The 25,371-nt window shown below is 33.5% G+C and overlaps 2 protein-coding genes across 3 annotated transcripts; one reads left to right on the top strand and one right to left on the bottom strand.

Annotated features, from left to right (window-relative positions):
* The first annotated feature begins 335 nt into the window (after positions 1–335).
* Positions 336–15,907, top strand: Zwilch (zwilch kinetochore protein). Of its 2 annotated transcripts, none has more exons than XM_022062541.2 (14): positions 336–1,014; positions 1,699–1,750; positions 2,663–2,804; positions 3,361–3,601; positions 4,420–4,566; positions 5,243–5,494; positions 6,341–6,446; positions 7,529–7,608; positions 8,716–8,927; positions 11,078–11,225; positions 11,917–12,005; positions 12,507–12,622; positions 13,799–13,930; positions 15,422–15,907. In XM_022062541.2, the coding sequence occupies exons 1-13, from the start codon at positions 1,009–1,011 to the stop codon at positions 13,921–13,923; spliced, it is 1,716 nt and encodes a 571-aa protein (XP_021918233.1). In that variant the 5' UTR covers positions 336–1,008; the 3' UTR covers positions 13,924–13,930; positions 15,422–15,907. The 2 variants fall into 2 exon arrangements, with proteins under 2 accessions (XP_021918233.1, XP_021918232.1); XM_022062540.1 differs by lacking the exon at positions 336–1,014 and adding an exon at positions 1,021–1,326.
* On the bottom strand, positions 14,897–25,078 carry LOC147873038 (uncharacterized). The gene is made up of 10 exons (XM_087353321.1): positions 24,802–25,078; positions 24,214–24,322; positions 23,725–23,828; positions 21,681–21,752; positions 21,163–21,279; positions 19,444–19,540; positions 18,497–18,702; positions 17,472–17,743; positions 16,227–16,541; positions 14,897–15,591 (listed from the first exon to the last, which is right to left on the bottom strand). Exons 2-10 carry the CDS (start codon positions 24,305–24,307, stop codon positions 15,210–15,212), a joined length of 1,659 nt encoding a protein of 552 aa, XP_087209447.1. The 5' UTR covers positions 24,308–24,322; positions 24,802–25,078; the 3' UTR covers positions 14,897–15,209.
* Between the last annotated feature and the right edge of the window lie 293 nt (positions 25,079–25,371).

Here is a 25,371-nt window from a genome sequence, read left to right as displayed (position 1 = left end):
CTACAAATTAATGATTTTATGGTGCATGAAAGGCAGGATGCAACAGCATGTATTCCCTGTAGGATTTTTTGAATGAACCACAGTGACAAGGAAAAAAGTCAAAAACATGCAGACTCACCATTATGTACAGTTACATATGCTGATTACCAGGTGTTATTAACAGAAAAAGACATTTACAGAAATAGGTTTTTAGTTTGAACAAAATTGAATCCTGATATAAAGATTTTAGAAATGAAATCAAATTGTTAGTGACGGAAGTACATAAGAGCAAAAATTGTAGTAAATTGTAATTTTTACTATAGAAGAGTATGTGTTCAGAAAAAGAAATGTGATGAAAATGGGGTAGTGGAGATAAGCAAAAGATAGTCCAAGTACTCATGTGGTTTCTTAAATGAACTTAGTAGTTTGAAGCAAATGTTAGGCCTATAGGAACATGTAAACAGACGGTAGAAGCAGTGCAAGTGACATTCGTGGGAGGATTGAAAGGACCAACAGCGAAGTAAAGCTGCAAAGACTTTGAGGTTAACATATTCACCGTTGGCATTAAAGAACACTAAAAGAAGGTAGCCAGTTTAACGACTACACGTTACCAATAAGAGTTCTTAACTATAAACCCCGAGGAAAGCGGGATTTACTAACACTACGAATGTAATGCTGTTAAGAGTCTGTTTAACTTTGGAACGGGTCGAACGAACAAAACCTGTAGTCAGGAAGTTACATTTGGTGGTGTGGTGATAGGTACTGCCAACTTCGTTCTCACCATAATGGAATTTGTTACTTTTCATTCAATTGTTCCCTTAACCCCTCTTCTTTTCTTTTTCTAAGACATTCCCAATTCATGTGAGTCGTCTGTTCGTCACTATTTCCTTCCGAAAGTAAACCCTAGAGGTTGCGTTTTGTTAATTATAAACGTTGGTTCCGTAAGCATGCTGAACATTGGCACGTACAAGTGGAACCGGAAAAAGACATTTTAGCGGGATTCTTCGAGTGTCTTCATTCATTTTTATTATGTATGTAGGTAACGCGTGCTTCATATGTTGTGTTTTTATTTTGTTTGTAAAAAGTTATTCTTTTATTCTTAACTGCAAAATCTAAATTAAACTATAAAAACAAGGAGGTGGCATAGTTAGTACTTTAATTACAAGTAAAGGAAGGTCTTGATGTACTATCATGCAGAAGATTCTTAAAATGGATGAAGATATGGTTATCAGGAATTTGATAAAAGATCGTTCCATTGAAATTCAGCTTCAGACAGCTCCATCTTATATTAAGCTGTTTCTAAATGAGTCTGTCGATGACAGTATAGTACTTGTGTACAAGAAATTGGTAGGTTATATATGGTATTACCACTTAAGTTTGTTTGGATTAGGCACCAGGAGATATAAATGCACATGAATGCAGTGTTACAATTCTAAATATATTTGCATATGTAGAAAATGTATTATTTTTGTTTATATTTTGACAACTGAAGATTCATATGTCTTGTGTTAAGCTGTATCTTAAAGATGTATAGGTTAAACAGAATAAAAGTTGGATTTAAGGTTTTCACGGCAGTGAGTCTGAAGATAGCCATTTTCAGAATATGAGTTGTTGGACAATACTTTAAGCATTTAGAGTGCCAATGCTTCTGTGTATTTTTTATGCTTGCATTAATTTTGCTGATATATAGTTTAATATCTGAGGTCATTCTGTGTGCAGGCAAAGAGGAACGTAACAACAAATGGAGTCTCAGCACCAGACTGTAGTGTAGGTAAGAAAACATTTTAGAGTTTTTTAATTGAATGTAGTATTTTGTTTTTAGATTAGTTTGGATGTTCTAGATATAAGAAACTTACTTCTGAATATTTCTGATAACAGCATACATGAATGTAAAATTCAAATTTCATGAGTAGAATACAGGCTGAAAGCCATAATTCTTCAGAAGAAAATTTCAGATTCCGATTATAATGTATACAACATAAAGTTCATATTTAATCACCAAAAGACAGAATAATATCATAGTGTAAAAATTTCCAGCAAATTCTTTGGAAATACTGTTCAAATAAAGTAATGTGTGTGTATGTATGCACACACATTGTACCTTTAGTATGCATACAAAGTGTCTTTGTTTTCATTCCCCAGGGTGATTGTAATGGACCTTACTGGAACAAGTTGATGGGACAGACATATAACATTTCTGTTCATATTTCTAATGTAGAATTGGTTTCTCGTCTGCCTTATTCTCAGAACTCTCTATTTTATTTAAATATGTGAATATTTTTTAGATCATAGATTGATTTTGCAGGTGTTCATGTTGTATAGTGGGTATGAGCTGGTGACATTTGTGATATATTTATAAGAAGCTGGTAGATATAATGCATATTCTACTAGTTTTATAACCTACCACTGAATTTCAGTTACAGTTGTATATAATCTGTAACCAAGTGTGGATATTTATAACTCTTCTCTGCATTATGTTCAGATCATCATGCTTAACCATAACTATTTGGGTTATTATGCTTTTTCGTGTCAACTTTCAGTCCACTGAAAATCTTGTGTTTAGTTAAAATTGTTGAACTGTGGGAGGAGCATAATGTGAGGTGGTGAAGTGGAGATAAGTTGTTATTTTGCAGTCTAATGCAGGTGGAAATTTAAATAATACAATTTTATTTACATCTTCCAGACTTGGATCTGACAGGTTCTCCTTTGGCATTCCCATTCATTTCCTGTGATTATGATGTTGATGACACATTTATTAGTGAACCAATAAAAAACTGGCAGAAAGATGAAGAGAGTCAAGGCTCACTCTCTGTAATTAAAGCCAGGTTTGTATTGCTAAGATCATACATTGTTATCTGGATTGTATATATTTCATAACTTTTTAATAAAATCATCCTGTAGTTAGGAATGCTTGTGGACTGTATATTTATTATTGAATTATATACTAAAGAAACATCTTTGCCATTGAATTTTATTGCATTTCTTATAAAATATATCTGATGCAGAACAGTGTTTTAATTACCTTACAGTTTCTACATTTTATCATATTAATTTGGCAGTGTCCATTTGAATTTGCTATGATATGCTGTACTGCTGTCTAAATGTGTTTGGATGCTAAACCATTTTAGGTTAACATTCATAATCATAACTGCCACCAGAGAAATTTATCTGCAGAACTTATTGAAACTTATCATAGAAACAATAGATTCCATTGGCAGTGATAAATGTGGGAAGAAACAAGTTTATAGTACGTTAGATTTGTATTTGAGGAGTGTCATAATTTATACTTGACCTAACATCATCCAATTTTGCCATAAGATAGCAGGATGAAAACCTACAATCAGCCCTTTCCCACAGTGTTAATTGTGTCTGTGTTTCTAGGAAGATACTAAGTCTATGCAATCTGCATACACACCATTGGAAAGTGCCTATTTGGGTAGTGTGTGATGGTTCAGATTATCAGCAAAGCATTTTGCTATCAACATTCTGTGACAGAAAGAGTGGCTGGGTGACTCGTAACTCTGTGAAATTGTTGGGGCACTGGAGTTACACACAGGCTGAAGAATATGCAGTTAATGTGAGGAAAGAACACCTTTCCATATCTAGAATTCCAGGATGTGAGGTTTGGAAATTTATATTACTAATATTCACATCATACATTTATATTACTAGTATAGGAATGCTTTGTTGCAAACAACAGGATGTAAAAATATCAGTATTAGATTCAAAAGACATGTCACATTCCAGAGAAATTCTCCACCCCTTATTCTTTTAGGATGAATACAGCTTATAATGAAATCCTATAGAGGGGAGGTTGCAATCTACAGTGTGCAGGAGTGTTTTGTACGGTGTACATACATTTTTGTAATAGGTTTTCTGTCCTTTTCCCCCTGTTTACCTGATGAAACTAGAATCTAAATTACAAAATATTTTAATTTTATAATTCATTTGATGGATAAGGTCTGAAAGAACAATTTTATCTGTCATCATCGTTAGTTTTATAGTCATTAAACCCTGTTTGTATGAATGGTCTTGGTCTGCCCATTGTTGGTTTTTGTCGCCCTAAGTTTCATCCTCGCCTTGGTTGGTAATGGAACACCATATTGTGAAAGGAGATTTTTTCTGAATGATTTTTTAAAATTTTTATTAGTATCCTTATAGTTTTTCATAATAATAGTTTCATAGTAATACAAACAATTTAAATGACATTCTTTCACACAATTAAAACAGTAAGGTATATTTGTTTGTGTATTTTTAAAATTGAAAATACAATTTAAAACTTTGTTCTGTAACATATATGTTCTTGTGGTTTGAGCTTTTTAAGTTTACCCTCATGTACTGGAGGTTGCTCATCCCTTCTGTATGCAGTTTTCTTATAGTCATTTTATAATTTATACATTATTTATTTTTATTTCATAATGTTGTCTATACTGCTTCCAGGTGAAAATTCTTACGACACAAGTGTATAACATTCTAAGTTCTACAGGCCACTTTGGAAAGTCTGCACAGTGCAATATATCAGTTCATCTGTCATGGTCTAGTTCATCCCTTGTGGCCTCACCTCCACTGTATGCAAATGCTGTTGTGGTAAGAATTTATTAGAGTAATTAAATTAAATACTTTAATTTTGAGAATAGAGCTGTTTATATATGCTGTTATACTGAGAGCAATGAAGACATTTTTATGCTGGTTAAACTCTAATTTTGTAAGTAAAATTAACAGTATTATCAAATGTGATCCCACTGAGTCAATGTAATAATGCAGCAGTATACTGTAGTTGTAGTAAGCACAGGTAGTAGAAGTTGCTTTTAAAGTGATTTTTTAATTGTACTGTAACTGTACAGTAAACACAAGGCTGATTTCACCACACAGTGAAGATTTATAAGAATTGTTTTAAGTTAGTATTCAAGTACATATTATACTTTGTTTTGTAACATAATGCTTCTGTACACATATATATTTACCTTACTAAACTTGCCAGTGCAACTATAGTTTTTTGAGTTAACACACATACCTTGGTCATCCATGGACAGTCCATATATTTTGGTGATATCTTTCCTGTTCCAAAAGTCATGTTAACCCTAGATGAGTCTTGTCCTCCAACTGAGAAGTGGACGGCCATGCTGTAGCCCCCGTTTTCTCCGAGGACTATGAGAACCCAGACAAAGAAGGTACAATGGTTTGTGCAAGGGATGGTTGTAATTATCAAGTGTTAATTTTTTATTCCTTTGGTGTTGTATGTCATAAGTGCTTGATTTTGTAGGAAATGCTTATTGTGGTTGGGCAACCAACCAGTGCAGCATATGAGTTGTGGAAACAGTTGAAGCTACTGCACCAGCTTGTTACTGTGCTGGCAGTATCTAAAGAGAAGCAGGAGAGTGGCTGTATAGATCTGCCTGGGTTAGAATATGGTAATGGGAACAGTGCTAGAACAGAAACTACTGATGTAATTAGCCTGCTACATGAGATGGATTACATTGGTGTGAAATACCAAGGCACTACATTTTATGGAGAGGTAAGAGAGTAATATGTTGGAATCTGGAAGTTTGTTACATGAATAAAATATTATTTATTCTGTGTATCTATGGGACCTTGTCCCCTGACTCAGTGTTACTAACTTATATACAAGAATTTTTCTTATGTTTTTGCTGCATTTATGAGTTAAAGATACAAGCAACTGATCATGAATTCTTATGTTGAATATGTGGGCAAGAGTTTAATCCCAAGGCAGTCCACATGGTATTTATGGCAAATAAAGTTGTACTGGGGCATATTTCTCTCAGTTCTTTTGTTTTCTCCTGCCAGTCATAATTTTATTACACTCATCACTGATGTGTGATCAGTTGACGTACTACTACAACCTCTGGCTTCAGTTCTGATCTGTTGGCTGAAACCACAGCAAAGAAGTTGATTCATTGCAAGAAAAGTATTTCTTTAATTTCTTTATAACAAAATAGAAGATGTAGGCTTATCCAATTCTTTTTGCAGGTATTACTGTTTTTCATTTAAATAAGTATGTTGTTTTCCATTCTTTCTATCATAGGAACTGTGTGACATATTGTGCTAAGGAATGAAGTCTGTGAGTGCATGAAATCTCACCTTCATTTTGCCCCTTTTTGGTGTTATAGTGTATATGCATATGGGTTACATAGATTTTTGAGATCTGTGAGTGCATGAAGTGCATTTTTCCTGTTTCCATTGTGTCATAATATTTACTCATACTGATTATTCAGAACCTGCACCAGACACAGTCTTATTCTATTGCAGTTTGTAGTACTGAAGAAAACAGATGATTTCCCAATCAGTTTCTTATCCATTATGCTACTACTTTAACTGTTTTTTGGGTATTTCATATTCACAGAAACCTGCAACTGCAATGCCTCTAAATCAATTAGTTCAACAAGCTGTTTCTAGCAAGTCAACACTCTATCTGGACTTTGTACATCATCTGTTTTTGTTACTTGCAAGTAAGTACATAATAGTACTTGAAATTAGTGTTGATTTAAATCTGTATTAGAAGTAAAAAGTTGAAAAGGGCAAAACATTCATTTATACCATTAACCCTTTCATTAATACACATGCACATTTATGTATAAATGAAAGTAAGCCATAAAGAATATGAATATTTATTTACCTTCTGTAACACTGATTTAGTTAGGATGAATGAGAGTGCTTCTGTAACAGTGTTACTGATAGAGTATGACTTTCCCAGTTAGGTAATAATAGAATATACTTTTGTGAGTAATTTGCCTGGTATATGCCATTCTATGTTGTATCAGTCACCATGTGAGATTGCAGGTTCTTATGGCCTTAAACATGAAGATGGCTGTCTTCTGGGTTATTGTGCCATGTAGTCTGGTAGAAGTACTAAAATTATAGAGGTGCTTGTTGCTTACATCATCAGGATGATCACTCTGATGATGGAGGTAGTAGACAGCCATCTTCATATCAGTCACCATGTTTCATGATGTTTGTTTTAAATTAACAGTTCTAGAGATGCAATGAATTTGTGTAAAGTTCTGTTCAACCTTGGTAAAACAACTTCTGAAACAGCATGTTATGATTGGGCTTTGAAGAAAATGCTTTATCAGAAGCAGAAATATGCAAGTGGTTTTAAAGGTAAAAATATGGAAAATGTGTGGTCAAGAACAAAATGGCCATGTTTACCCACCCCCTTATTGTCTAGAAGGTACTCCCTGTAACTTTTTGGTAGTTAGTTTTCCTGTTTATTTTACTGGGAATAGCTTGGTCTGTCAGATCAAACCGAGTAGATGTCTCCCTCTATTCCTGGTACTGAATGAAGATCCATTATTTTTAAAATATTTTTAAAAGCTGAACAGATAAATTCAAAACTAAATAAATTTGCAAAGATATTCACAGATGGGAAGTTTTAATAACCCTGATAAGTTAAAATTATCTTTGGTTGTCCAACCATGGGGCGTCAGTAAGTGATATCTCATCACGTCATATGTTTAGATTTGTTAGAAAATATGAGACACTGTGAAGTAAATAAACACACCCACACATATATTAATTGGTTTTTAATCAGATTGCAGGGACTCTGTGAACTTGGCCAAATGTTTGTTGCTTGTATTTCAAGAAGTACAGTCTGGAGATGCAAAATTGTTTGTAAGTAAATGATTGAATAAATTATATAAAAATTTAATGACATTTATGCTTGTGATACTGAGATATTGAGCATACTTTAGGTTTGGACTTTGTCATATTATAATCATTTATATACCAATTGAAATATTTATGAATATGAGTTTTATCTCGCTGTGGTCTGCTGTGATCTGGTCTTTGTTATGTGGAAGTTTCTGTTGAGTAGAGGTGTTATTGTATCTTCCTACATGCATATTAATTTATGGCTACTCACAGTTGAGACAACTTCCTTACTTAAAATAAAAAGTTTTCTGGATGTTTTTCATCGTCTAATAAAATCATAAAATTGCACGACGTTTCGCAGAAGGGACTCTATCTCCATCTTCAGGTGTACCTACTCAGTTGAGCCCAATCAATATAGCTAATCCCTATCTCTGGACAAGGCAAAAGTGAAAGTCCCAGAATATAAGCCGATCAGAACAACATACATCCGTGGCATGTAAAAAGAAAAACATTCTCCAAAAAAATTATAAAACAAATGTAAGAGTTTGGCACTTATGATGGAAGTACAGTACAACCAAAGTCCAGCAAAGTAAGAAGAAAGAAAGATAGAAAAAAAAGAAAAACAACAACTGACAATGAGAGAAATTGAATAAAATAGGAAATTGTTGAAGATCATATAGTTTAACGAGCAAAATTCCAAAGGCTCAAGTAAAAACAAGGACTCACAAAAGGTGGGAAAACTTCATAAAAACATTAAGTTGAACCATGCTGCACCACTTTGACCTCTTCCGAGATGACAAGAATCCAAATGTGAGACGTACCCAGACTAGGCTGGCTAATGGGATTGGCTAGTAGCGCCATGTGTGCCGTATCCTTGTATTTTCTGTAGATGGTATTAGGTTCAGTTAGTATCACCCTGGCTCTACCCCAACAGATATGATGATCTTCTTCATACGCATATTGGGCCAATTTGGATTTCTCCAGCAGACCCTGTCTAAGGTTAACCTTAGACAGGCTGAAGAAGACTCCACCATGGAGTGAGATGAGTGAATTCAATGTGATTTGGTGTACCAGGCTTATATGCTATGGTTTCTGTTTGGAGCTTATTTTCTTCTTCTTGCTTTCTAGGTACACCCTAAGAACCCTACCAGAATTGCTCATATTCTCAGAGAGCTGATGCGTGGTAGTTTGTCACTACCTGAGATAAGTGGGATCAGATCAGTAGAATTACTGATTGAGATTGGACTGGAAAAAATATCAAAGGATTATACACATATTTTCTTAAGTTCTGGTGTAGCAACTTTAGAGCAGTTGAAATTGCCCTCTTGTAATATAAATGAGTAAGTAAAATTCTACATAGTTAATAATTAGGTATCATACTTATACAAATACAAGGTGTTATCAGCTAAACTACCTGCATTGTCTCAGATCATTAGCATGATGTGTTTGTTTGACAGAAATAGAGTACTAATCTGGTAAGATGTGGCCTAATCAGAATAGCAGAATTTGTATTATGTTATAAATTTATAGACAAGACATTTGTTTCAGTCATGAGATGAGATTTTCTAAACATGTTTCAATATGGACACATCATACTTTTGCCACATATCTGAAGTACGTAAGATGCTATGGCAGAATTTGTAGTGTAAATAATATATAAGATGGAAAAACAAAATAATTAGAAGAATAATATTTCTTAAGTATGACAAATGATGCTGGATATATAATAAAAATATATAAATGGTATGACATGAATTGATTTCTGGCAACCATGTGTTGCTGTTATACTGGATCACTGAAAAAGAACTTGTAAATTCAAAACAAAACCAACCAGGAATGTTAATTTCAGAAATGTGGAGAAATTAAGAAAAGTTTACAAGTGATCTTGATGTGAGTACCATTTGAAATCCTGTAGGTATCTAAATGATATTCAGTTTTAGTCTAGTTCTTTTCCAGTGATCCAGTATAAGAGATATAATATACATGGCTGTTGATCATTAACGCATAAATTACATCTACATATGTATATCACATGTCCAACATTTATCTGTTAATAATGGGAAGTTCTGTTGAAATTTAGTGGGGAAAGCTTTCATACCTTCATTCCTTTCTTTTTTCTCTCTCTCCTTTGCAAGTACTTCTGAAACCTGTCTGCTGGTAGTAGCACTTATAAAATAGAACATTCTGCCATCTAGGATTGTTACTAAAACTTGGTCAGTCATGCTTAATGCACACACACATCATAGCCATAATCAGTATCCTATTTTATATAAAAACAGATACTGATGATACTATTGAACTAATCTAATTTTTTATTTAGCCAGTTTATGTAAAGTCTTTACAGTATTTATGTGTCACATATTTATCTAGTATCAGTACTTATTGTTTGATTTACAGACTGTTGAAACCAATTTTTTTTTTTAAAAAACTTTGGTATCCTGTTACATTTTGTAAGAAATGGTAAGAGCTGGGGTAGCTCAGTCAGTAAACTGCTTATAGACTGGACTACCAGGGTTTGATTCCCGACCGAGGCATAGGATTTTTCCTGTAGTCTCTGCATCCAGACCGGCTCTGGGGCTCACCCCATCGTATCCAGTGGGTATTGGGGTCTTTCCTGGGGGTAAAGTGTGACCAGGGCATGACGCTGACCACTCACCCCCATCTAGTGCGAAGGTTAAGAATGAGTAGGAGCTATAACTCCTCTCTCCCCAAGCATCTACATGATGTATAGTGGGACAGCTTTTTTTCTGTCTTACATTTTGTATTACAAATAATATTATTGCTAGCACTTATAGACATGCTAGTGCTGGTCTTTTGGGTAGTATTACTTTGCAGACTTATAGGTAGCCTCCAAAACATTTGTATCTATGTAAACATTGGTTACCTTCAAGTCTATCTATATATTGTTGCTGCCCAGAAGACTAAAGTTGATATCTTCACTGCCATGAGAACATATCTCATGTAACATGTTTATTTTCATAATTAATATCTTTACATGATATTAAATTAAGGAGATTTATAATCACCCATACTGAATATTTAAAATTAAAACTTGTGCACCAAAGAATATGGACCAGTTGGTCAGATACTTCTGTCTTCCATGAATTGGGGTTTGTGATTGGTAAAATGGCCCTCTGCTATCCCATTTTTGAGGCATGCAGCTACCTTGAAACTTGATATTTTTTTCTCACCACTTGTGTTGTCACACCTCAAACAGCAATTTTCCATTTCTCATAAAATGTTTATAACACTAACTAGAATTTACAGATAGGCAGTGTGTGGTCAGCATATCCATAGACCATTATTTAAGAAGTACTAATCTATATAAGTATAATACTTCCTTCATTACTTTATTTTCTGTAATAATTTTTCTTTCCATGTAGTAGTTTTTCAAAGCAAAACCATAGTCCTTTTTACATCAGAACAAGTTTTGCAGTTATAATTTGAGAGTTAACAACATGTACATAATCTATGAAAATGCATTTTCCAGATTGAATGAAGTGTGCAAGAAGCTTGATGTTTTAGGCAGGCTTCAAGTTACATTGGAAATTCTTCTTCTGGCTGAATCTCAAATGAAGTTTTCTGTGAGCAGCTTGCAATCACTCGCAACTTTTGGTCTGAGCAATTTTCAGACACAGGTAAGTGAGAATTACTATAACTGTCCAAATTCAGTGATTATAATACCTCACATTGGGCATACCATTTATAATCATTGTCCTTTCAGTGGGACACATACTGTAACTGTATTATCCATGTTTCTTGTCTTGTTACCTCTTCTTCGGTAGGTAGGTAGGTAGGTACCTACTTGGGCCATTTTTACCCTAAGTTTTTGGTTTTGTCTCTATTACTAGATGTCAGGATATGGGGATTTAGGTGTACTTTATCTGCAGCAGGGGTGATGTAGTCACAGGATGTAATGATTGTTTTATCTTTGCTGATGTTCAGTACCTCAGTAGGTACATGAGGTCTTTAATCAGTACATACAGCAGTTTGATAAATCAATAAAGGCATGCCTTAGGTTCTGGTCAGTGCAGTTGTCAGATTATTTCCGATGATTCTCATTGAATAAGTAGAGGTAGGTATATAAAGTGAAGGAGAGAAATTATAGGTGATTAGTTATATGATTCAGCCAGACTTGTAAGTTTGACTGAATTCTTTGTTTAGAAAGTGTAGGTATGTTTAAGTTCTTTGCACATCTTTGTGTTAGTGCCAAGAAAGTAGTAGCACAGTATGTATTGAAAACTGAGGAAGTGTGATAGACGAGCATCTCAAATTCATTAATTCTTCAGCATAGTTGTGTATACAGTGCAACTTGTGATATGTTTTTAGGTTGAATCATTCTCAAAACTGTTGGAAGTAGACAACATAAAGTTCCAAGCACCAGTTTCCATGAAGGAACTACAGTGCCTCATTACAAGGTGACAAATTGAGTTTATTAATGCCTTTAATCTGGTTTCCAAGATTCTTATAAAACCTTTATAAATGTTCCTAATAAGCTTTGAATGAATTGGCCAGTTTCCATTTTCTTGCTCTTAATATTATACAATTAGAAGTCTGACACCACATTTTTTTTAAATCTTTGTTTTTGCTTATTCCAGAAATGTGCCAAACATTTTCAAGATGGATATGTCACCCTTGTTGTCAGAATGTGGTATTCAAAAATAAAATAATTAACATATGAAATGTTTTTCAGTTAAAAAAACATGAATTATATGCAGTTAGATTAAATTTAGTATAAAAAGAGATTATAGACATGTATGGAAATTTAATGTGAAATTCTTTTTTGTAATGTGATGAGAAATTTCTGCATGACAGCTATGCAAATCATTGTTGTTATATTCTTACAATAACTGATGAAAAAGACTAAAAACAATGCCATATCCTGCCCAGTCTAATTGTTATCAACATTGTATTGCCAGCAAATATTCCAGCTCATGTATGCAGCTCACTTCTGACGGGGATAAATACAAAGTACGGACTGTCCTACACTGCAGTGCTTTTCCAATTTTTCCTTTTGTTTCACCCGATTCTTCAGGTATGTATATATTTGTAATGTTAAAGGTTGCTTCACAGCTTTATTGCAATCAGAGATTAACTTTATATAATGATATATGTAGGTAACAGTACATGAATATATACATTGCTTTAATTGTGACTATATCCACAATTATATATCAGAATGTTAAACTGAAGGACATGTCACCTTATTACCATTCTTGGAAATTCCAGAAGAAGACATGCTTAGTGATCATCATTATATTTAGTTCCAAGTAGTATTTAATGCCTGACTGTGTCATTGAATTACTTTCTGTTTCAAACAATCATTTACCTCACATTCCTGGTCTGGGGCTAACACTTATAAAAATGTAGAAGTAATTTTGTATAAGTACTTCTAAATGTATAGATAGCAATGGCAGCCAATAAAGTGAGCACAAAACTGTAATATCAACAAATTGTAATAGACGACAAGGAACTACAGGGCAATCCAAGAAATGTTCCTGGAGGAATTATGAATAGTGCTGCTTAAAGAATACCTAACACCCATGATTCCTGTGATTCTGTCTTCCTGTTTACTGCTTAAGAGTACTGTAGCCTGTCAGTTTGACTGTTCATTTTGATTCTGGTTGGGATTTTGGGTTCTCACAACAGCAAGCATGAAGATGACTGTCATTTTGGACATACCACCATGTAGTGTGGTAGAATCTGTTTGATGTTTGGGAGGTGATTACTGCCTTTGGAATCAGGTCAGTGAGTGATAATGGAGGCAGTAAGCACTTCTGAAACATCAGTCAGTTTTTGTCAAACTTCATGGTGCAATATCTCAGAAGACAGTCTTCATCTTGCATATTCAGGAAACTGCACACTGTAATAAATTTTTATATGCTGCTTATTGCTGTTCAAAATTACTGCTGAATCAGATTAACTACAGTGTTATGACATTGCTTAATCTGTAGTTATGGTTTAAATCTTTTTACTACTTACTCTGTGGAAAATTGATGGATGTTAATGGTATTCTGTGTTGTTCTCTCCCCAGATCAGAATGTGTATAAACATAAATTGGTGTGTTTAATTTTTGTCTTCTTTGTTCCCATATAACTTTATGCCTGGTGACATTAAATAACAGTGTGATAAAATACTCTTTTAGTGTACTACACAGGACTAACAGGAAGTATTTTGTGTGTTTATAATTGATTGGTTTTCTTCTTAACAGATTCCCAGTTGTGTGACGAAAGTGGTATTCTTAGCAAGGATCTCCATTGCAGTCAGCTGACTTGTCTTTCCAACAAACTGTTATCATATCAAGTCACGATTAAAGATGAAGGAAGGTCACAGTGAATTATTAGTAAGTTTGCTTTATTAAGTTTTATGTCTGCATTTAGATGGTCTCCAAGTAATATGATATATTTCATTGCTGTTGCTGTTGAGAAACGTATTTTCCTCTGCTCAGTATTTTGGCCCGTAATAGTAATACTGTACTTTGGTGTGAGCAACACTTCTTAGAATCTCATTTTCAATGGGGAAGCAGTTGCCAGAAAGGTAAAGTGGGTTATGGATTTTTTAAGTTCTGTTTATTTTCATTGACTGTTATAAATTTGTTATAAATAGCAGGAAGAATTGTTAAGCCAAAGGCTTTTGAATTCAGGAACAGCAGCACTGATTTTTCACAGTTTGAAAAGATATTTATTTGTATGATGGGAATACCCATTTTACACATATATGAAAGTGGTTCAAATATGGTATTCATGTACATCTACATTCTACAACTTTCGCATTCATTTGCTTCTAAGGTGCACATCATGTGCTGTTTAATCAAACTAATTTGTGATTGTTTTGATTTGGATTCTTTAGTCATGAAATAAGACAAGTGACAACCATAAATACCAGGTCTCCAATTTATGAGGTTACGGTCGTGCTTACATTGCGTTATTGGCCGGTGCTGTTGACGTAGGCAGGACTTGTATGCGTGAGTCACGGGCGAGTCAGTTTCGGTGCCGCTAGTAACAGCGAACTACGAATATTTCTCGTCACTAATACATGTTATTACATTAATTGTTTTTACCTTAAATCACAAAAAGAAAATATTCGACAATTTCCCAAGAAGAGCTTCTTTGAGTATTTCGAAACATGTTAACGAGATATGAAACTTGCTTGCAAGCACAAGGAAGTCACTTTGAACATCTTTTGTGATTTAAGGTAAAAACAATTAATGTAATAACATGTATTAGTGACGAGAAATATTCGTAGTTCGCTGTTACTAGCGGCATCGAAACTGACTCGCCCGTGACTCACGCGTACAAGTCCCGCCTACGTCAACAGCACCGGCCGATAACGCAATGTAAGCACGACCGTAACCTCATAAATTGGAGACCCGGTACTTCAGCTATGAGGTGATGATATGACTGCTACTAATGAAAAGTTAAATTTGGAACCAATTGATGAGCATAGTGATCGTGATGCATTAGATGACTGAATTTGATTGTGTTTATTAAAGTTTAAATGTGATAATTCACTTTACATGCATAATGCTGCATGACAGTTCTTGATCATCTCCTGCTGTACTGTACATTTTTTCCTTATTGTAGTTCTTCAGATATAACAAGGCTTGTTGATATTTAACCCTCTTATTTTTCTGTTTCTTCTGTATATGGTTTAGCATATTCTGCAGGTGTGTGTTGATCACGTACTTCTAATGGTGATATTTGTTCAAATGCGGAAGATAAACCGCAAACCTCATTGCATGCTGGTGCAAACTTTTCTCCTTTTGTGTATGATACTTCATCTCCTGTTCCACCATATTGTGGTTCTGTTGCTGACAGTTTACTTTTCTTTTCAGGCTTATCAGGTGGAAATTCTTCCTTTTCTTCCACATCCTCTGGGAAGAATGCCTCATAGTCTTTCTTACCATCATCAACATTATCACTGATATATATTGGTCCCAGCTGACAGAATGACAGAAGAGGATCACTTCGTTTGCGACTTACTACGAGGACTAGTGTTTCACCACTTACATATAAAAAGAAAGAAAGAAATTTATTGTTTTGTAACTTTAATGCATTAATCAGAAATCATAATTATAATTAACATGTTAATGAGAGTTATGATACGAGACATTTTTATCTATAGAAAGATTTTACTGTGTGTGTGTATGTCCACATGCTATGTCTCTCTTCTGCTGTTTGAATTGATTATCCTAAAATATTTGGTGAATTATAAAACTCCTTATTTTGTAGTTTTCTCTAGCCTGCTCTTACTTCCTGTGGCTTAGGTCCAAATACTCTTCTCAACCCCCTTTTTCAAATTAAAAAGTTATTGAGAATCATTGTTTTGTTATTTTTGCATTTTTATTGTATGTTTATTAGGGTACATGGCTTTCAACCTATTGTGTTTGGAATAAAAATATAAATAATTTAAACAAGGGAAAATACGTACCAGAACAAAGTCTGTATAGGCATTGATACAAGAACATCAAATTTGCTGTTTACATCTGGACTTTGTATATTGTTGAGTTGTTCATTCAAAAGATTAGAGATATGGAAAGAAGACTGTGCTTGTGTGGGCTGTTTCTGTATTATATGAAAGACCCTTTCTAACATATGACATTACATGTAACAGATATAAAGTAATACAGTAATACATACTCTTGTTTGCACTGTCGTTGATCATATTGTTCTTGAGATGTTGCAAACTTCTTAGCACTGGAGGGATCAGATCCAGTAAAATATCCTGTTATGATGACTTCATCTTGATAATTTTGCATCATCTCATTTACTTCTGGTGACTTGATGGCATCAAATACTATCGTAATGATTGGAGGTAGTATTGGTGGAGGTGGCAGTTTGTATTTTTCAGCAAACTTTGGAAACAACTTCATAATTGCATTAGCTTTCCCATTAGGTGTGGATGGTGTCCAGATTGCTGGTATATTTGTTGCTTTCCTGTACTTTGCTTCCAAGCTGTGGACGAAATTTAAAAGGAAATTCTTTCAGTGCTTAATGTTAATCACAATTGTCATTTTGTTATGAGAAAATTATTCAATGACTGTCAGAAAAGATACAGCACATTTTATACAGATAAACTGGTACATGATGTCTTGTGACTGCTTTAAATCTAGTCAATTTTTTAAGAAATTCCATGTTATGGAACCCAAAGGCTCATTACCATTACCAGAGAATCCATCCTAGTTTAGTTTGATGTGATTCTAAAGGTTTGTATCCCCCATACCTGTATCATAAAGGATACTTTTCCGTGATACATACATAGTTGATTTTGCTGCTTATACAAAGAACAGTAAAATACTTCTTAACATTTACAGAAGGTATAAAAGTAAATATGTGCACACATTATGATAATTTTGGGTATCAATTTATGTACTTCCATGCAGTTGACATTGTCATAGTGACTGAAATATTTATCTTCAACTATTGACAGTGTAACCTTGAAAACTTTTGAGGTAGAAACAATGCTATGTAATCTTGAAATTTCTTTAATGGTACTAAACTGAAAAATTACAAACTTTTCATGTGGCAAGGCTGCTGAGCAAAGATATCCTTTCATGCTTGGTATTTTAAATAATATTTTTCATTCTAGGAAAGGAAATTCTTAGGTACAAAACTTTAAATAATGCAGAGAAATATTCCTAATACTAATGAACTTTAATAGCCACACATATCAAAATTGATCCATCCATCCAATGGCACTACAGCCTGAGTCAGGCCCTGGCCTCCATATTAAAACTAATATGGCAGCATATTATAAACATGTCGACAGATTTGTTATAAAAACACTAGCATAACCCTACAGGATTGTGTATGTAAAGTAGCTGTTAAACCTGAGCAATGCCACCCAGTTTATTTACTCATTTTGGTTGTAATGCCATTCTTTACCTCTCAGGGTCCATATTTGGTGGTTGTCCTCCCTCTGTAGGGCAGCATCCATATATAACTTTCATTGCTCCAAAAATTGCATCAGTTTCTGCTGCCAAGACATTGTCTTCCCCAGTAGATTCTTCTGGTTCAGCAGCATCATTTGTTCCAGAAGGTTGGAGGATCTCTTTATTTTCAGGTGGCTTGTAAAGCATCAACTTTGCTACAGCTTTTCCAGATTCAAGCTCCTCACTGAATTCTTCTGATATTTCTTGTAAGCCTCCATAAATAATCTGTTTCAATAGGCAAAGGGAAATGGTTCTAGGTACAACCCAGAAGACAACAATATTTAAAAATGATTTCCTTCATACAAAATAACAAACTGCTGTCATACTGTATTGTAATCTCACTGAAGGGATCTTGTGGTCTCTGGGTAGGGCATAGAATCACATTTGGGAGGTCCTAGATTTGGTCACTAATAGATCGGCTAAAGTTTACACTCAGGGCTTGTGAATAATATCTGGTTCCCAATATATGAAACTTTAGTACTTATTAAATACCGCACCATGAAACCGAATGGGATAGTGGAGGTATAGCTCAACACCTCCTTGACCTTGATACTAGATCAAGGTGAGTGATCAGCTACATGCCCCCCCTTTTTCCCAGGAAAGAGCCTCTGGTACCCAATGTATAGGTAAGTTACTAATTCTTATAATACTAAATGAATATTTTAAATTGTGAAATTTCATTATCCTGGTTTTAAAGCATTAAAACGCCAGTTCATTAAAAACAATTTTACAAAGTTAGGAAACAAGTACTGTTTTGTAGCAGAACTGGTTATTTTCATTTTTGAAAGGAATGAATCATATGACAAATATAATGTGTGCTGGAACTGGTAAGTTGGGGTATTTGTAATTAAATTAAAATACATATCAAGGAGGAATATAAATACAGTAATTGAAACAAGAGATTCACATTATGTTAAACAAATACTTTCAAGGTTAAATTAATGGGAATAACCCTATTAAATTAAATAGTATTCTTACATCTGAGGCTAGACTCGGATGTAATTCAAGGTCTTCTTCATCTTGTACTGAATATCCCATTGGTCTAAGCTCTTCTTCCAGTGTTTGCCATGCTTGTCCAATACCGTCCTCATATAAATAAGGCATCAGGAGAATTACTGTGTAACTTCTAATGTATTTCAGCAAATTATGTATTTCCTTGCAGTTTGCAGCAGCTTTGACTGTAGCTGGAATAAAACCAGTATGTAAAACATGAAACTGATGAATTGACAACAAGAGGATAGTAATATGTACTTGTATTTTTGTAAGAGTATAAATATTTCGTGACTATAGCTACTGGGGTGTAAAAGGTAGGATGCAGTCTTTAATTCTTTTTCAGGCATATTTTTCAGTTACGATTTTCTAAAACATTAAGAATAACTATTGTTCGTTTTCCATGAGCAGATGGCAGATATGCAATTGAATAATCAATTCCATTTTATTATAGACCTGTACATTTCATTACAGTCATAAAAAATGACCTTTGTATTATATCCTAAAACAGTTAATGTTCTCATGAGTTTTTCATAAAAAATCTTATTTTTCTCTTGTCAACTTAACGCTCTGCCATTTTATCATCCAAATGATACTAGATAAAGATTGTAAATTGTGAAGCACCTTATTACATGCTTTTCAATATTCTTGTCATGTCTCTTATGCCTATAAATATTTCCTTGAGTTCTCTGTCTCAAACACCTTTACCTATGTTTTTTGTTCAAATTTACGGACCAGTTTTCATGTCCATATAAAGTGTTATAAATGAGAATGAACTTCGGTGATTAAATAATATTAGGAATGAGATTAGTATATAGAATATTTTAAATATATACAAATTTACTGTCAAAATTTTATTTGAGGATATTCTAAATTAACACTAAATTAATTTATCAATAACATTTCATAACTTATATCACTATTTGAAGCATTACCTTCAATAGCATCTTTGTGTGCTTTAGCAGCCAGTCGAAGCTTCTCCTTCTCAATTTGACGAACTTGCTCTTCTGGAGTCAGTTCATCAAAGGGCAACTAGCAGAATAATAAAATAATATTTACATTTATGTTTGGTGTTTACAGAATGTCATATCACCAAGTGTAAACTTTCTAGTCAGTTTTAATATTGGTGACTAGTATATTTATCTGATTTATTGATTTAAAATTTAGTAGCTTCTAAATAGAATACAATTATATAATTACTTCTCTAGACTGATCCTATTTAATTTGATTGTCCATGGGGATTCAGGATTGACTTGAATTTCTTAGTATTTTTAATTAATTTATGCTAATTGTTTTCACACAAGTACTGCTGCATTCATTGCATTTTCAAGAAGAATATGGTAACTGTTAAATTTAATATAATGTATGAAAAATTAGGGTTAAAATAATAGGACGTAAGACAAGCCCATCATGACTATTGGTATTGGTGGGAATAATTTAAAATAAATTTTCTAAAATCTAAGATAAAAAGGTACTTAGTCAGAAGATATTATGTTTGACAGTCATGTCTTGAGTAAAATGTGCATACTAAATGAGTTAATTATTTTCAAATTGAAACCTACCTTGCAGTGCTACATTTTTTTCATTTGATTGTTTCTGATAGGGTTCCATTAAGACCATATACTTACATAAAAAGTAATATGTACAGGACTCACCCTGAGTATTTATGTATCAATTGCAAGCCACAATTTTAAATCATGTATGCACACTGCATTCACTTTTTTTTTGTACACAGTGTATCTCCATTACAAAGATCATTTGGTGAAATAAACACTGTTTATTTTGTGAATCATGCAAACCGTAAGTATACACTCTGTGGGCAAAATACAGAATAATTGTATGTTAAAGCAAGTTGTGCAAGTGGGTACCACTGTGTTCTAAAGTGTTATAATATTCTGAACATATTTTGTTGATAGTCAAACTTAATTCTTTCCAATTTTGATATAAATTCCAGGGACGGAATATGAAGTAATACTGTGTTAACAAAAAACAAATAATGAAGCAGGTTTTTAAAGTATTTTTTATTTAAATTCTGCATTTTATACTCTCTGTTTATTATGGATAATTTTACAGTGGTTTTCACTTTACATGTTCTAAACCAAGGACATTGCCTCAGCGTTGTACAATCTTTTATTTAATATAACTTAATGGCCAGGGTTTTTTTTTACAGAATTGTTAACCCTGTTTTAATTTTGTGATATGTACCTATTAAAAAAATATTAATATGATCTAATTTCTTTAAAGAGCAATAAGATTAGGGTAATATTTGGAAGTATATTTGCTTTCAAATACAGTTTATATGATGTAACAGCAAAGTCTAGGTAACTAATTTGCTCATGAAAGACACATATCCATTTTAAATTTTTCTGATCATGCCTCTCTTGATCTTGGTCTTCTTTGCATGACAGTTTGCCATTCAAAATTTTCTATACATGTTTTGTTACATTCATGATTTTAAATGTCTTATGAACTTATCATCCTCCTAGAATTAATTAACACAACAATGTCAGATGAGGAGTTCAAAGCCTTAAGCTACTTCCTGTATTATTCTCTATTTTTATATAAAGACAATAAAAGGAAATACAGCCAACAAACCATTATAATAATAGACTTGTTCTGAAGTTTTACAGATTTGAAATCCTGCTGTTACTTACAACATTGCGTGTAGCTTCTCCTTTCTGTACCATCTTCTCTTTCAAGAGTTCATTTATGATAAGATTTGTAAGTCTTGGTGCATCTGCTCCAAACATTAGATTCACTAACTGACCACCCTACAAAAACAATCAAACTTTTCTTCAGAAAGTTTTAAAATTCTGTGACATGTTATTCTAAAATTAAGATTATATATATATATATATATATGAATAGTGTACAGGCTCAATATAATTACTGAATACTGTTGCTACCACCATGTTACTAACATTTTATATCTGCAATAATATATATTAATTTGTTTTTTCTTTTACAAAAGGAAAGAGTCGATGTCACTCAATACAGCATTTCATCAGCCATTTATTAACCTGTAATGTACAGTATTTACATCTTCCTCCACACAGCAGTTAAATATTAGAAGTTGTGGTAGTAGAATACATGACAGTCTGATCAGTAATAGTAATTCTATACCACAGATTAAATGAACTCTGGAAGTTGGTTAGTTAAAAGATAGCCCTACCGCAATAAACATCCATGTTGGTTCACTTCTGTTCCGAAATCTTGCTAGAGCTTCAATGTCATCAGATTTTGCCTATAAAATGTACATATTCATCAACATTGGACATTATTAATGATAAACATTGTTATAATTCTGTATTTGTGGTCGAGAATGCTTCAGAATTTAATTACCTGGGTAAGACACTATCAAAAAGGAAATTATAAGAGGAATACATTCTGGAAATGTTCATTATTATTCAGGTGTGATTTTTGGGTTTTATGCAGTGAGGTTAAAGATGACTATGTTGTGGGATGTGCTGTGTAGTCTGGTATAAATTTACTGAAATTTCAGAGGTGCTTACTGCCTATATCATCAGGGTGATGATGGCCCTGATGATGGTGGCAGTAAGCACCTCAATAGACTTCTACCAGACTGCATAGTGCAACATCCCAGATAACAGTTTTTTATTTTTTTGTTATTCAGTTTGAAAACTAATCGTCTCATCTACACTTTAAAATGCTGAAGGTTGTGATATATAAAATAATAAATCGAGAAGTTGTGACTTTTATTTATAGGGAAGAAAATAGATTATAGATATTTGACAATAAGAAAATATTTGGACCTAGGAAGGTTGATGTACAGTACATCAGCAATTTACGATAAAATAATTAGGAATTTTATGATAACAGGTCATACTAAAATCTGTGATGGAATGGATATACATCTAGGAGGGGGAAAAAGGACTACAAACAAAATTTTGATGGAGAAAGCTCTTGTAAAATGTCCAATCAGAAGGCAGGAAAAGATATGCTAGGATAACATTAAGATTAATCTTTAGGTGCTGAGTTGTGAGGATGGGAGACAGCTGGAATTGGCTGAAGATCTGTCTAAGGGTGCCCCTACATATAGAATATTAACTGTAAGTAAAAGTAAAAAGTAAAGCTGTCCCACTATACGCCATGTAGGCGGTTACGGGGAGTGGAGGTATAGCTCCTACTCATTCTTGACCTTGGCACTAGATGGGGGTGAGTGGTCAGCATCACGCCCCGGCCGGCTTTACCTCCGGGAAAGGACCCCGGTACCCATTGGAAAGGAGGCTGGGTGGGCCCCAGAGCCGGTCTGGACACAGAGGTTAGAGGAAAAATCCTCTTCCCCCCGTCGGGGATCGAACCCCGGTTGCCCAGTCCGTAGCCAGTCACTATACCGACTGAGCTACGCCGGCTCAGAGTATTAACTGTACAATAAATATTGTGCAATTTTGTAGCCCCTACACAAATAAATAGACCCTGTACAAACATGATTCTGTAATAGTGACTTATACTGTTAAGTGAGCTGGAATATGAATATCAAAAATACATGTTTAGTTTCTTTTTCAAGAAGATTATATTCATGTTTTACATGTAGATGTTTCAACTTATCCTTTATTGAAAGTTGTTGCTCACTTTATAGAACAAGAAGGCACTGTCATGAAAAATGTTGTTCCTACTAGCCAAAGACCTCTGTGGCTACAGGACAAGCATTTGAAGATCTGACATTTACAAATGCAGTATAACCTCAGACATTGAGCAAAATTCCCCTTTTCTTGATCTGTCTGCCATGGTGTCAGACTTTTAACTGAAGAGATATTGCACAATATGCTTACTAGACAATGTAATAAAAACTGATGCAAATCTGTTTGTTCATTACATTTCAGATTCATTCATTGCTCCTTCAGTCATTATACAAACCTTTAATACTGCTCCTAAACCATGAGTTATAACTGCAAAAATCTGGTATTGTATAATTTTAATTTATTCTGAACATGTTGGAGAAGAAGAAAAGAAAAATGAAACATTGTAACTAGAAGGGTAATATCATATTTCCTTACTCAAATATGTCAGAGGTACTCTATAATTTGTTTTGTTGATTTAATTTGTTCTCATACCCCATTCACATCTTAATTCATGAAATATTTTCTAACTTTTTAAACTAAATTAAACATTCAATTACATTATTTACCATTTTTTGACAAACAAATGTAGGTTAGTATCTGAAGTGTTTAGAAAGTGGAAGGATACATACTTACAATAGCAAATGATAAGAAATCCCCTCCAATTTCCAGTTTTATTTTCTTCAGTGTTCCAACCATACCAAGACATGGACCACACCATTCTGAATACACATCTATCACTGGAAATTGAATTGAGCTAGAATATAATTTTTGTAATGAGAGACTAGTTCCTACATTTTCATGAGATTTTGCAAAATTTAAAATAAAATATGCATAACATCTGCAGTTAAATTTTAAAAATTCTTCACGTTACCTTACATATTACATTTGGAGTCATGCTAATTAAGTTAATCCATAACAGTGATTGAGATGATTTTCAGGAATTATTTTTGAAACTATCACTCACAGGAGACTGATCACAAGGTACATTTAAATACCAATTAGGAAAGGTTGTATGGAATTTTTATATAACATTGTAAAATATAGTCATGACTCTCTGACTTTTAGAACTGCCATCATTTTATAAGTTCTTTTCAGAATTAATACATCTGTTACTTTGCTTACCTACAAGACCATCTTTTTCAAGTAGTTTGTTCCATTCTTCTTCTGTATTCACCTCTGACTGCAGTTGGACAACTTGACCTTTCTTACCTGCCATCTTACGATTCCCAGCCTGATAAATGATAGACATCTCTTTATAGAAGACATATTTTATATTAGCTAACTAATTACAAATTATGTTATTTTAATATTCATACCAGTCGTCTTTTAGCCATAATTCTAAGACTGTTCCTTTGGAAAATTGTTCAGGAGACTAAAGCTTGTAAAATAACTTTATAACTAATTCAAACTCTGAGTTCATTCTGCTTTTATGTACCAGTCTCTGCAGGTTGAATACTGCAGAAAATTAAATAATGATACACCTCCAACAAAGTGACAGGTTGTACCATTGTGCTTATGACATGCACAGTAGAACTGAAAGAGATAGATGCGTGTCGTGATATGCAACATGCAGTGCTGGAGTAAGTATGAAATTATTTGCATGTTTATTTATCAACTGCTGTTCCAAACTCTTACTTGTAGAAAAGGATGGAAAAAAAAAGCATTTAAAGAAAACACACAATGAAGTTTTACACTGGTAGATTTACTTACAAAATTACTTTACAGAGTACTTTATATTGTAGGTAAGAGAAACTGGTTGTGTGTTAAATAACATAGTATGGAGGTGTATGGTTGCTAAGGGCAACAGGCTGTGTTGTCAGATTGATTTTGAAAACTCACTAAAATGTCAAGATTATATTGTTGTGATATTATTCTACATTAGAATTAATTATCATGTTTAATTGCATGTTTAAAATTACATTATTTTAAAATTATTAATTCATGAATGAGAACAATTAATATTATTGCTGTTGACTACCTCTGGTAGAAATAGTAACTGTGTTACTTTTACTTATTCTCCAAGGAAGTATAGTATTATTATTAGATTACAGAAAGGCTCAGAAATTAGTTTAAAGTATGTTGTCTGTACAAATATATTTTCTATGTTCTGTTCATTTTTGTTAACAGACTGAACTTTTACTAAAATTGTAAGATCTATTGGAAAGTGAATATTCTAAATGAAGATTAGGTGCAAGGTAGCAGTACAGAGTATAGGGAAATTGTGATTTCATATGTTGTAAGAAATTGCAGTCTCAAATTTCTTATGAGTTCTGAACTCTT

Source organism: Zootermopsis nevadensis, unplaced genomic scaffold, assembly GCF_977971745.1.
Source record: "Zootermopsis nevadensis isolate Lab colony 2312 unplaced genomic scaffold, Znev_1.0 Znev_ptg000022l, whole genome shotgun sequence".
Classification (NCBI taxonomy): domain Eukaryota; kingdom Metazoa; phylum Arthropoda; class Insecta; order Blattodea; family Termopsidae; genus Zootermopsis; species Zootermopsis nevadensis.
This window is presented reverse-complemented; position numbering and strand designations above follow the sequence as displayed.